A 13,410-nucleotide genomic window follows, 5' to 3' on the forward strand; every position below is an offset into this window, starting at 1 on the left:
TAAAGACCCCCCAAAATTAGGGATTATAAAAAGGGCCATATCTCTGGAACTGTATGGTGGATACATAAGAAGCAAGACGAAGAAGAAGAAGAATAAGCAGAAGAGACAAAGCAAATCTGGTCACATCTGACCTGGAGACGTCCTCTGTAATGGGAAACCTGAGGGATGATGGATTCTGCAATAAGCCTGCAGGGAACACTCGGCCCACTAGGGGGCGCTCATCACCAGCATGCGCATAAGCATACAGAAGGAAATCAAATCCAGTCCGCCCAGGACTAGCTCGTTCCTCACACACTGCACACAATTCAGCGGGCGACTGCGTCCCGCCTCCGGCTATATTCTGGGAGTCAACATGACTGCAGGAAGCACAACAGAGACTGAATGACACACAGCGGCAGACGGCGCGAGTGCAGCCTGCAGCGGACACCGAGCGGAGGCTAGTGCGCGGCTGCAGCCGGGGTGCAGGCTGTGTGCGGGGACCACACGGGGGCACTGGGTGCAGGCTGTGTGCGGGGACCACACGGGGGCACTGGGTGCAGGCTGTGTGCGGGGACCACACGGGGGCACTGGGTGCAGGCTGTGTGCGGGGACCACACGGGGGCACTGGGTGCAGGCTCCTCTGGGTGCAGGCTCCTCTGGGCGCCCTCCACACAGATGCTTCTGTGACGGTCACTGATGCGGCCAGCTGCCCCTGAGGATGTGAGTGGACGGAGCCTGCAGGTCCCTGGAACTTACTACATGGATTCAAATGAACGGGGAAGTCCAACATCACAGCCTTATTTGGGGAAGCCAGTGAGTAGATTACATAATTCATGGCTGTGTGTGGAGTGCTGAGAGCACAGGACTGCTATGCTGTCTAGGTACTGATGGATATGTGCGAGTGATATACTGTATATACATGTGTGTAATAGTATGGAGATGTGTGTACAGTGATGTGCATGTAATATATACACATGTCTATTAGTATGGAGATATGTGTGTCAGTATAATATACATATGTGTGTGTGTGTGTGTGTAATATGTATATACATGTGTATTAGTATGGAGATATGTGTGTCAGTATAATATACATGTGTGTGTGTGTAATATGTATATACATGTGTATTAGTATGGAGATATGTGTGTCAGTATAATATACATATGTGTGTGTGTGTGTGTGTGTGTAATATGTATATACATGTGTATTAGTATGGAGATATGTGTGTCAGTATAATATACATGTGTGTAATATGTATATACATGTGTATTAGTATGGAGATATGTGTGTCAGTATAATATACATGTGTGTGTGTGTGTAATATGTATATACATGTGTATTAGTATGGAGATATGTGTGTCAGTATAATATACATATGTGTGTGTGTGTGTGTGTAATATGTATATACATGTGTATTAGTATGGAGATATGTGTGTCAGTATAATATACATATGTGTGTGTGTGTGTGTGTGTGTGTAATATGTATATACATGTGTATTAGTATGGAGATATGTGTGTCAGTATAATATACATGTGTGTAATATGTATATACATGTGTATTAGTATGGAGATATGTGTGTCAGTATAATATACATGTGTGTGTGTGTGTAATATGTATATACATGTGTATTAGTATGGAGATATGTGTGTCAGTATAATATACATATGTGTGTGTGTGTGTAATATGTATATACATGTGTATTAGTATGGAGATATGTGTGTCAGTATAATATACATATGTGTGTGTGTGTGTGTGTAATATGTATATACATGTGTATTAGTATGGAGATATGTGTGTCAGTATAATATACATATGTGTGTGTGTGTGTGTGTAATATGTATATACATGTGTATTAGTATGGAGATATGTGTGTCAGTATAATATACATATGTGTGTGTGTGTGTAATATGTATATACATGTGTATTAGTATGGAGATATGTGTGTCAGTATAATATACATATGTGTGTGTGTGTGTGTGTAATATGTATATACATGTGTATTAGTATGGAGATATGTGTGTGTGTGTGTGTACAGTCATGTGCATGTAATATATATACATGTATATTAGTATGCAGATGTGTGTCAGTATAATATACATATGTATGTGTATATGTGTGCAATGGTATGTGTGTGTCAGTAACATACACGTGTGTAGTGTATGTGTGCACAATGTGTGTGTAATATATATACGTGTATTAGTATAGAGGTGTGTGTGTGTGTGTGTGTGTGTATATATGTATATATATATATATATATATATATATATAACTGTATGTGTTATATATTAGTATAACTGTTAGAATGGAGACGTGCTTGTATATGTGTACTATAGATATATAAAAATGATATATGTATGAATAATATGTATGTAGCATGGGGATGTCTGACTATAGATAGATGTGTGTATTTCTATGTATATTGTTAGCCTTTATGTTATAGTGCGTGTTGTAGCTGGGGCATTAGTGGTGCAGTAACTTGCCCCGGGGGAGGTAGTAATTTTTGGAAACTTTCCAATAGGAGCAATAATCCTATAAACGTCTCGTGCCTTTTCTGAACCAGGCAGAGTAATTTTTCATGAAAGTGTGTATACCAAGCAGCTGCTATATTATGTGTCCCTTATACATTAGTCTCCTGGCCGGCATAGGTTGTGCCACTTGGAATATATTTCTCTGCCTTTCTACTCCCTATCATTTGTATCTCTTTACGTTCTAGCCTTTGTCTTATTAGTTGTAAAGTTTTGCATTGCACACGGGAAACCCACATGTGTTTGTATTGCAGCATGAAGAAGGGAATGTCCCTTGAAATCTGATAATGAAAACACCTATAGGAGGGAAATTCCAGTAAATGTACAGAACTCCACTGACAGAAGAGGAGGGGGATCCACAGCTTGAAGAATGAGAGAGCATCTCCGAGACCCAGCGCTCACAACTAAAGTGTAACGCTTGCCGACGGTTTCTGAGACTAGGGTAGGGATAGATTAATTCTATTTTTATATTTAGATTTCTTTTTCACCACTGGTTTTCATCATTGGATGATATGGCTCATCGTAGGAGAGGAGGCTATGACCATCGGGACATTGTGGTGAAATACATCCATTATAAGCTGTCACAGAGGGGCTATGAATGGGAAGAAGGGAGACGGGTATCTTCTGGCCTCCCAGCTGCTTCTGCTGCTAACAATAATCTTACTAATGATGGAGAGGTGTCTGCCGTACCTGGTGGTCCAGCTGGACAACCTCTTGCTTCAGATTTGCCTGCTGCTTCCTCTTCAGATAATGAATCTCCAAGTAATTCTCCAGTACCACTTCTAGACAATGCACCTGCTGCTCCCAGAAGCTGTACATCTGCTGCATCCCCCATCCCTTCACCCCAGGCAGATCTGGATGTTGCCCAGCGAGAAGGTGATGTTGAAGAAGATGCTGGTCAACCACTAGATGAAGATAATGCTGAAGATGCCCCATTACATCCTGTCCCCCCAGCATTATTCCAGACACTGAGTCGAGCAGGAGATGAGTTCTCCAATTTGTACCAGCAAGACTTCAGACATATCTCAGGGCTCCTCCACCTGACCCCATCCACAGTCCGTCTTCGTTTTGCCGCGGTGGTGGAGGAGCTGTTTCATGATGGGGTTAATTGGGGCAGAATTGTGGCTTTCTTTGAGTTTGGAGGAGTCATGTGTGTAGAGAGTGTGAATCGTGAGATGTCTCCTTTGGTGGATTCCATTGCTGGATGGATGACGGAGTACCTGAACAGACATCTACAGAACTGGATCCAAGAGCAGGGAGGATGGGTATGTTACACATTTTTGTCTCTTGTCCTTTTTGTGTTTATATTGTTTGTTTTGCTTGAGTAAAATATTTTGCTAAATATGATTTGGAAAACTATTATCTACAAATGATGGGAAAGCTTAGATTTTACATCTGTTTGTTAGTGAGGAGCTAGCATCTGTGGTTATCCAAGTGTTTGCTCCTTGTGACATCTCAAGATACCTTATGTTAGCGTTTACCTATCATTTGCAATGTTGTTTTGTTTTTTTATAATTATGATACCCCCTTTAGCAACATGTAGATCAGTTGGGGTCCGAGTCCTGAGTGCTCAACAGACTGTACAGAAGAGCACAGCTCCGCAAGTGAACAGTGAACGAAGTCTGGAGCATCTTTTCTCCTAACTATGTGTTGTGGAGATCCTTTTTTTTTCCCCTACTAGAAATGTATTAATAAAGTGACAACTGGGTGTTTCCAGTTGGGGGTGTGTCCCCCACAGTCCAATCGGTGGCAGTGCCAGGCTGTGTAGGTACACGCCCCCATCTGGTTTAAGTTTATGCATACATTTCCAGAAAGAAATACAAAGGACAGGCCCATGGTCAGAGGGGGGATTTATCACGCTAAATACATCAGAATTCTTGTGCAATTTGTGCCATAAAATGATCTTTTGTGACTTGAAACATATTTGTTTTAAAGATGTGGCTTTGCTGGAAAAGGGCATGGTATGAGATGCCTGACACACTACAGACATTTGTGCTACCATCTGTATCACCTACATTATTTTGTATACTTTATTAAATTTTAAGTGGTTTACAATAACAGGGGAGGGGGTAATTGAAGTATTTAAAATGCATTCTTAAAAATATTGTTGATAGAATAAAGAAGGGGAAGAGGAAGGGAAGAAAAGGTAGACCACCTGCTTTACAGAAAATACTGTTTAAAGGGACTCTGTCACCAGATTTTTACTACCTAATCTGGGAGGTAAGATATGTAGAGACCGAGACCCTGATTTCAACAATGTGTCACTTACTAGGATGCTTATTATAGGTTTAATAAAAATCCATTTTATCAGCAAGAGATTATCAAAGGGGACTGGTAAACCAGCTGCCAGGTAATCAAGCATATTAATGAGCCCTGCATAACCACGCCCCCACCACTGACTGCACAGTGTACACAGAAAGCTGCCAATCAGTAGTGTGGGGCGGGGTTACACAGCTCAGCATTCAGAAAACTGGTATATCTGCAACACATAAAGCTGTGATTTTATCAAAACTGCAGAAAGCAGCTCAATAAGCGACACATTACAGGAATCCGGGTCTCTGCCCCTACATCAATCTGCTCTCAGGTGGGGTAGCAAATATCTGGTGGCAGATTCCCTTTAACAATCCTGTAATGTATATTATACTGCATTTTTGTGCATATTTGTTCAATAATGTCTTAGGATTTGAAATTTTTGGGAAACTGTAGAACAGGAGATGTTTACTGGTAATATGAGTGAAGAAAGAGTCTTACTGGATAATAAGATGCCAGAAAATGCCACCAATTCCAAGTCGTCCTTGCTGTTCTTAGAGCGCTCCTCCTAGATTTGGCAGGATGAGTTGTTTTGTTGCATATTGATCTTTTTTTTTTTTTTATAATGGATCATCCGTTATATCCTAGTTCACGCCTGAAAGTTTACTGTTAGTTGAGGACTATAGATTTTCATTCTTCTATTGATGAAGGGCTCAATTTATTATTGCATTTGCTCCTTTTTTGGTCTAATTTTTAGTGTTCTTCACCTGTTTTTCATTTGCACCTTATTTTATTAAAATCTGTTTGTTTTTAAGCCTATTTCATGTGTTTTCCTGTGGTTGTGTTTTTTCACTCTTCACCATTGTGGCCAGGGTTTGGGGTTTATAGATGTTGTGGGCTGATTGGCGATATTTATCATTCTTAAAAAGTCTCCAAATATTTGCGCGTTTGTGTGCCTTGAATTTTTCTGCAAATTTTGCGTAATTTTAGCCAAACATTCGACTTTGAGTTTAACACTTTTTTTTTTTTTTAACTAAAGTGCATTTTTTTAATTTTGCATAAAACTCATGAGCCGTGCCATTTTGAAGAATTTGGTACAAAAAAAAATTGAATTGCAAATGATAAATTGCGTGTTGTGCTCCATTTGTGAGATTATTACATAAACTGATCTCCTATCTGATGGAGCATGTTAGATGACAGCTGAGTCTCACAACATCCGTTCATCTTGCCCGCTGCGTTTCAGTAGGAGGTCACGACACCTTCCATACTTGTCTGCTGAGATTTTTAGCATTGGTAAAATGTATATAAAAGTTTTATTAACTTATGTCTCACAAAAGTTTGTGATCAGATAAATTTCAGTCCCAGGAACACTTTTGAGCCGATGCTTTACTTTTTCGGGTTGCTATTTTGTGATGCTGACTATTTGGTTGGTGGCAGTTAAAGCAGTTCGTTGGCCCTTGTACTTGGCTCACAAATTCTAGGGTTTTTTTGTCCATCTTTAAGCCGCATCTACTTAGTGACAATAGACAAATTGGAAATCTTTTTACGATAAAGCAATACTCTGATAAGGGGACAGTTAGGTTGCAGTATGTATATAACTTCCTCACAAATGTAAGAAAAAAATCAACTTGATAAGGCTGCTTTCACACTACGTCTTTTTACCATGCGTCCTGAACGTTTTTTTAACGCAGAAACGGATCCAGTGCAAATGCGTTTTCATTTCAATGCATTTGCAATGGACTTGCGTCATCATGCGTTCACCTGCGTTTGCGTGCGTTATAGTGAGGATCCAGCGACTTGCAGTTTTTTAACATCTTTCAAAAACGCTACTTGTAGCGTTTTTGAGCTGCGTCCAACTTCTGCAAATTGCTGGATCCTGACTAAACAGCATACACACGCATGTGAACGCTGGCGTGCTAATAGGCAGGATCCTGCTTGCTCTACTGAGCATGCCCAGTAGTCAGCCTCCGTGATCAGTCTATCTCTCCCCCTCCCTCTCCCCCACCTGAGAGCTGCGGATACTCGTAACCAAGGTAAATATCGGGTAACCACTTATCTTAGTTACCCGATGTTTACGTTGGTAACGTGTGCAGGGAGCCCGGCTCCTAGCAGCTGCAGACGCTCGTAACCAAAGTAAATATCGGGTATCCAAGCAAGTATACCCGATGTTTACCTTGGTTACGAGCCTCGCAGCTGTCAGATGCCGGCTCCCAGTCTGGCACGTTTAGTTCCCCTCACTCCCGATCACATGACTCCAATGCCCGCCCCTAAACATCCAGTGACAGGATCCTGCAAAATAAGACATGCGTTTGCATGCATTTTTTGCTGTAAAAGCAGGATCCGCTTCTGCAGCAAAAAACCATTCAGGACGCATGTTAAAAAGACGTAGTGTGAAAGCAGCCTAATTGGTACTCTAGTTTTGAGGACCAGAAACCTTTGAAATACCTGTTCCCCCCCCCCCTACTATTCATTCTGCTGTGACTGATACCTTCAGATCTCCAATAACACCCTCTTGTTCTGAGGCAGCCACTGCCAAGTGCAACACTAAAAATCTGAGATCACTTAAAGGGATATTCTCAAGTTGTCTCCAGTGCAGTTCAAAGCAATGCATTATCCTTATTTTCCTTCATGCCTCTTTTCTGGCAGGTTGGGCTCTCCTCATTGAGTGACAGCTCTCGTGAACAGTAGAGCTGTAGTATTAGTAGAACTATGAAGCTCAGCACAAGTTCTGTAACACATTCAGCTTTCAGTGGTTTATTCAGAAATGTACACAGTTATCCCTATATTTCCACATTAGAAATAAACAGGCATTTGAACAAGCAGTTACCGGTAGTTCTGCACAGCAAAAACAGAGAGAGCTGTGATTAGGAGACTTGCACTGAAAGCTGCAGGGCTGGTGATTTATAACTACATCTCTTCAGAAGATGAAAGATGGGGAGAAAGGTGAGCTAACTGCTGCATAGAAATCAATGGTTTGGAGAGAACAGATTGGGATGAGTTAACCTCTCACCTGCAATGTAACTATTGTGTACACTTGTCCAGGGTCTGGGCAGGCACTTTTTTTTATTATTATTATTATTATTATTATTATTATTATTATTATTATCTTATCACTATTACTATTTATTTTTAGAGCACCAATGATTCCATGGTGTTGTACATGGGAAAAAATATATATTACAATGAATAAACTAACAATGACATACATGAACAAAGAGAGAGGACCCTGCCCGCATTGACCTACAATCTACAGGATAATGAATAAGCTGGAGCCGGGGGGGTGAGGGGGGTGTTTAGGAGGATGGGGGAGGAGAGGGGGGCGGGGTGGGGTGTTTGCAACAGCTCCGGTGGGGGTGAGATGACAATCTGGTATTGAAGGCTATAAGCTTTCTTGAAGAGCTGGACTTTCAAGTTACAAATGTTGTGGATAATTGGACCGGTCGGGGCACAAAATTCCAAAGCATGGACGATATTCGGAAGACGTCTTGAAGGCAGTTGGGTGAGGAACGTACTAGTGTGAGGACAGAAGAAGGTCTTGGGAGGACCAGAGATTACGTGTGGGAACCAGAGATGAGTTCAGAGATACATGGAAGGAACAGATGATGGACTGCTTTGTAGGCCAATGGCCAAGCTCCATGGAAATGAGCTGTACACTATAAAAGATAAAAGCTCTCATTGCAGGAGAATGACCACAAATAGAAAATGTGAGTCAGTTGCAGACTTTCAGATTTTTATGCTGTCTAATTGATTAAAGCAACTTAATAACTGGAGAATACCCCTTTTTAAATTCGATTTTTCACCAGTTTCCCTACAAAGAGTATTTATTTTTGCTATGTTTTGTTGTGGATGTGCCTAATATATTTTAGTAATTTTAGAGCATTTTTCCACTCACGTTTTTTTTTTTTTTTTTGTTTCCTGAAGGTTGAAGGTTACAAAAAGTGCTTTGTTCTTCCGTCATCAGACATTTCTCCTGTTAGCAAAGAAAACTGTCATTGATTATTCTTTCCTCACAAGGGAACAGCTTGCCATTCTGAATGTCAAAATAATGTAGACGATTGCCGAATTGCTTCCTCCTCTTTCCAATAATGGGAATTAGAACAAGCTTGAAATGTGGCTCTTCTATTCCAGTCAAATCGGTTGGACGTTAATAGGGACAAGCTGTGCTGAAATAAATCTTATTAACCTGTCAATTCACTAAGGATAAATTCCTTTCTAAAATCCAATTGTGCCATCTGAACAGGCATGCTGTATCATCGTGAGATCAGCAGATCCTCCAGTTTTGCTCTATATACTAATGTTTTCAGACCGGTATTTAATACCGCTAGGCCACTGGAAAAAAATAATTTTATTTTACTTTGCTAACCTGAGATTAGGAAAAATGTTACCAAGGTACAAAGGGGAAAAGTATGGAGTAAGCCGGAGTAATATTCAAACAATGTATGATGATGCTGAGGCCTACAGATTTATTGCGGCTTTTGCTCATCCATGCTCCAGAAAGACAGATCCTAAAGTCAGCCCATAGCTGACATAGATTGGCACTATAACTTACGCCACTTTCTGGTGTGAATATAAAAGTCGATTTGCTGATCTGTGGAGGCCACTTTTCGTGTTGATAATTTTGCCTAGATTTTGTAGGTGTATCAAAAGTGGAGAAAAATGTAAAAAACGCTAAGATTTGACTTAAAAAAAATCCTTATTTTCTTACATATATTGCCAATCCATAGATTGATAGCCATGGTGACTAACACCGTATCAGTTATGCCCATATTATTAATAAATCAGGTCGGTTCTCCAGCACATCTGTAGATATGCTCCACAAGTATCGGCACCCTATTTATGTCATTAACAGCTTACCTATATTGTATAACTTTGTGGCAATTTTTAGTAATTTGTTATGGGTCTAATTCACACTGCACTGAGCCTCACAATAGAACTGTTTCTCTTCTGTAGCGATCACCGTTCAGCAGTCATCCCATTATCATCAGATTACAAGGCACTATGCCTAGAAAAAGTATTCATACCCTATAAACTTTTCTATATTTTATTGATATTTTATGAGATCTGCTATTTAATGTTGCTATATGTGTTAAGCATAAAGGGATAACACATGGTTTTCCAATTATTTTAAAAATGTAAATCTAAAAATTGTTATGTGATGTGCATTTGTATTCAGCCCCCCGACTCAATACTTTGTATCAACACCTTGTGCTGGAATTACTGCTGCATGTCTTTTGGGGTATGTTTGTACCAACTTTCCACATCCAGAGGCTGAAATTTTTGCCCATTTTACTATGCATGTAGGGGAAATAGCAAGTGAAGAAGGTGCTCTAGTCTGATGACACCAAAATTGAAGGTTTTGGACAAAATGCGAAACATTATGTGGCAAAAAACAAAGGGTACCATCTCACTAAACGACGTACCAGCGATTCCGACCACGATATGACCTGGTCAGGATCGCTGGTGCGTTGCTACATGGTCGCTGGTGAGCTGTCAATCAGGCAGATCTCACCAGCGACCAGTGACCAGCCAGCAGCGACTCGTGGAAACGATGCTGCGCTTGGTAACCAAGGTAAATATCGGGTAACCAAAATGCTCTGCTTGGTTACCCGATATTTACCCTGGTTACCAGCGCACACCGCTTAGTGCTGGCTCCCTGCACTCGTAGCCAGGGTACAGATCGGGTTACTAAGCAGAGCACTTCGCTTAGTTACCCGATATGTACTCTGGCTACGTGTGCAGGGAGCAGAGAGCCAGCAGTGGAAGCCTGAGAGCGGGTAACCAAGCAAAGCGCTTCGCTTAGTTACCCGATGTGTACCTTGGTTACCAGCGTCCACAGCTTCCAGACTCCGGCTCCCTGGTCCCTGCACATTCAGATTGTTGCTCTCTCGCTGTCAAACACAGCGATGTGTGCTTCACAGCGGGAGAGCAAAGACCAAAAAGTGAACCAGCATCTGTGTGTAACGATCAGCGATTTCACAGCAGGGGCCAGATAGCTGCTTAGTATCACACACAGCGAGATCGATGATGAGGTCACTGGTGCGTCACATAACCTGTGACTTAGCAGCAATCTCGCTAGCGATATCGCTATGTGAGAAGTACCCCTAACGCTTCACATCACCCTGAAAACACCATCCCCACTGTCAAACATGGTGATGGCAGCATCATGCTGTGGTGATAGGTAGCAATCCTAGAATAAAACCTGTTAGAGGCTGTAAAAGACTTGGGACTGGGGCGTAGGTTCACCTTCCAGCAAGAATGACCCTAAACATACTTTCAGAACTACAATGGAATGGTTTAGATCAAAGCTTATTCATGGGTGTGAATGGCCCAGCCACAGTCCAGACCTAAATACTATTGAAAATCTGTGATAAGACTTGAAAATTGCAGTTCACAAACATCTCCATCTAATCTCACTGAGCTAGATTGTAAAGAAGAATAGGCAAAAATCTCAGCCTCTGCATATGCAAAGCGTAAAGAGACATACCCCAAAAGACTTGCATCGAGTGGTCGTCCTTCAAAGTATTGATTGAATGCAAATTTATGTCAGAATATTCAGATTTATGTTTTCTAAAAATTTAAAAAACAATATCATTTCCTTTGAACTTCACAAATACCTGATAGTTTTGGTACATAAAATAAAATCCTCCCAAAATACTTTTAAATTTGTGGGTCTAATGTGGAAAAAAAAAGTGGGAAATGTGAATACTTTTTTTCAAGGGACTGTGTCTCCTATATGTAGATAATGCTGTGTCCTCTAGTTACAATGTGATGATTAAGGGATCATTTCCACTGGCAACTGTTAAATGACTGTCAATCAGTTACTTGTTTGCCGATCGGTGGACATTTAATAGCCAACGACACGTCCCGTGTGCAGAATGATCAGTAGTAGATCGTTCTGTGCACATGCTGCCATTGTTCTCAGCATAGCATGTCTTGTTACATAGGCAGTTCTGCTGCCGAAAATGATTATTTTTATGCAACCTTAATGAATACAGGACCCTAATTAAAATAAAAACCATGTATACTCCCCTCCTGCAGGTGCAGTTCCGGTGATGTCGGTACCACTTTTACTGCAGAGTAATGACCTACGCTGTGGCCAATTAGCTGCTCCTCGTCTGCTGCAGTCTTACTATTTCGTAAGGGAGGACGTCCACCATGATGGAATATTGATTGGCTGCAGCTAACCAGCGGCCGCTCATTGGCTGCAGCCTACATGTGTCACAACAAGTCACGCAACTCTACGGGAACAGTGGTGCCGACATTACTGTTACGGCACTGATGCAGGAGGAGAGTATAATTTTTTTTTTTTTTCTTTAATTGGGATCCTGAATTGATTTAGTTGGACAACTCCTTTCAAAATAATTTCACCGAGCAAAACAAACATTTTGCCAAAAAACAGCCATGTGAACAGCATCTTAGAGTACAATGGATATGTGGTTTATTTGTAAAAAAAAAAAAACCCCACAGAACACTTGAAAATGGATGTCTGAATGAGGCCTAACGCTCACCTCCTCCAAAGACTCACCCGCACCTGTGCAGTGAATGCAGGGGAGTCCTGACAGCGTGTGCATTGCACACTGTCAAGATTTAACAGTGTGCGGTCACATAGAATAACGACAGAATTTTCTTCCTAGACCAGACAGCCCTTTTTAAAATTTGTGAAATGTTTAATACAATGTTTCCCCGAAAATAAGACAGGGTCTTATATTATTTATTGCTCCTAAAGATGCGTTGGGGCTTAATTTCAGGGGCTGTATTATATTTTCTCATGAACAACAATTTACACTTATTCTTGAACAAAAAAAAAAAATCAATATTTAGTCAAATATATAATTGTCATCACATTCTGGAACATCCACATTTTGTGTTAATCCTACTACTGGTTAAGATGCACATTTTGTTATCAGATCTGCTATTCTCTGCAGAATCAGTCATATAGTGGTAGGTACATACCATATTTACAAAGGTTTAAATTAGCTTATTACATTTATTATTTTCTATGTACTGCTAAGTTTACTCCCAAAAGGATGCAGACACCCCCTAAAATAATTGTACTTACCAGACCACAAAAAATTAGAGTTGGCAAGTGAATGGGCTCTCATATGCCCATCTGTGTCACTGTCAAGTCCCTTGCGTTCTATCGTGGTTGGTTCCCCCTGCTTACTGGAAGCAGTATCACTTGCATGGAATGTTACTGGTACCCAATTTGTTTTGTGAGAGCTGCAGTGCAATGCGGCTGAAACGGCGAGGGAACAGACAGTGATGCAGATCTGTGTGTGAGAGCCCATCCACCATCGGCACAGGTGGACTGTAATTGTTTAGTCTAGTGAGTGTATTTTTTTTTTTTGGGGGGGAGTGTCTGCGTTCTTTGAAGAGTTCTGCCGTATTCTTTTACTTTTCAGCTGCTTAGACACTTCCTTATTGAAATGCAGCTAGGGCTTATTTTTGGAGTAGGGTTTATATTTTAAACATATGCTGAAAAGCCCCCAAAATCCTGCTAGGGTTTATTTTTGGAGTAGGGCTTATATTCAGGGATACAAGTTAGTAATGCATGACCCCTTTAACCATGCCATGGTGGTTGGAGCCAGTGTTTGGTGGCATCATCTGTTCTTATTGACATTGAATGATGCTTTCTCTTTTTTTCCTATAAGTAGTCA

The 13,410-nt window shown here is 40.9% G+C and overlaps 1 protein-coding gene across 1 annotated transcript in view; it reads left to right on the forward strand.

Moving 5' to 3' along the window:
• Positions 1–250: 250 nt before the first annotated feature.
• BCL2 (BCL2 apoptosis regulator) overlaps positions 251–13,410 on the forward strand; it is a 231,518-nt gene continuing 218,358 nt past the window's right edge. The window contains exons 1-2 of the mRNA XM_075314829.1: positions 251–792; positions 2,758–3,768. Coding sequence (XP_075170944.1) covers positions 3,016–3,768 — 753 coding nt within the window. The 5' untranslated portion in view covers positions 251–792; positions 2,758–3,015. The remainder of the gene's footprint in view (positions 793–2,757; positions 3,769–13,410) is intronic.

Source organism: Anomaloglossus baeobatrachus, chromosome 6 (assembly GCF_048569485.1).
Source record: "Anomaloglossus baeobatrachus isolate aAnoBae1 chromosome 6, aAnoBae1.hap1, whole genome shotgun sequence".
Classification (NCBI taxonomy): domain Eukaryota; kingdom Metazoa; phylum Chordata; class Amphibia; order Anura; family Aromobatidae; genus Anomaloglossus; species Anomaloglossus baeobatrachus.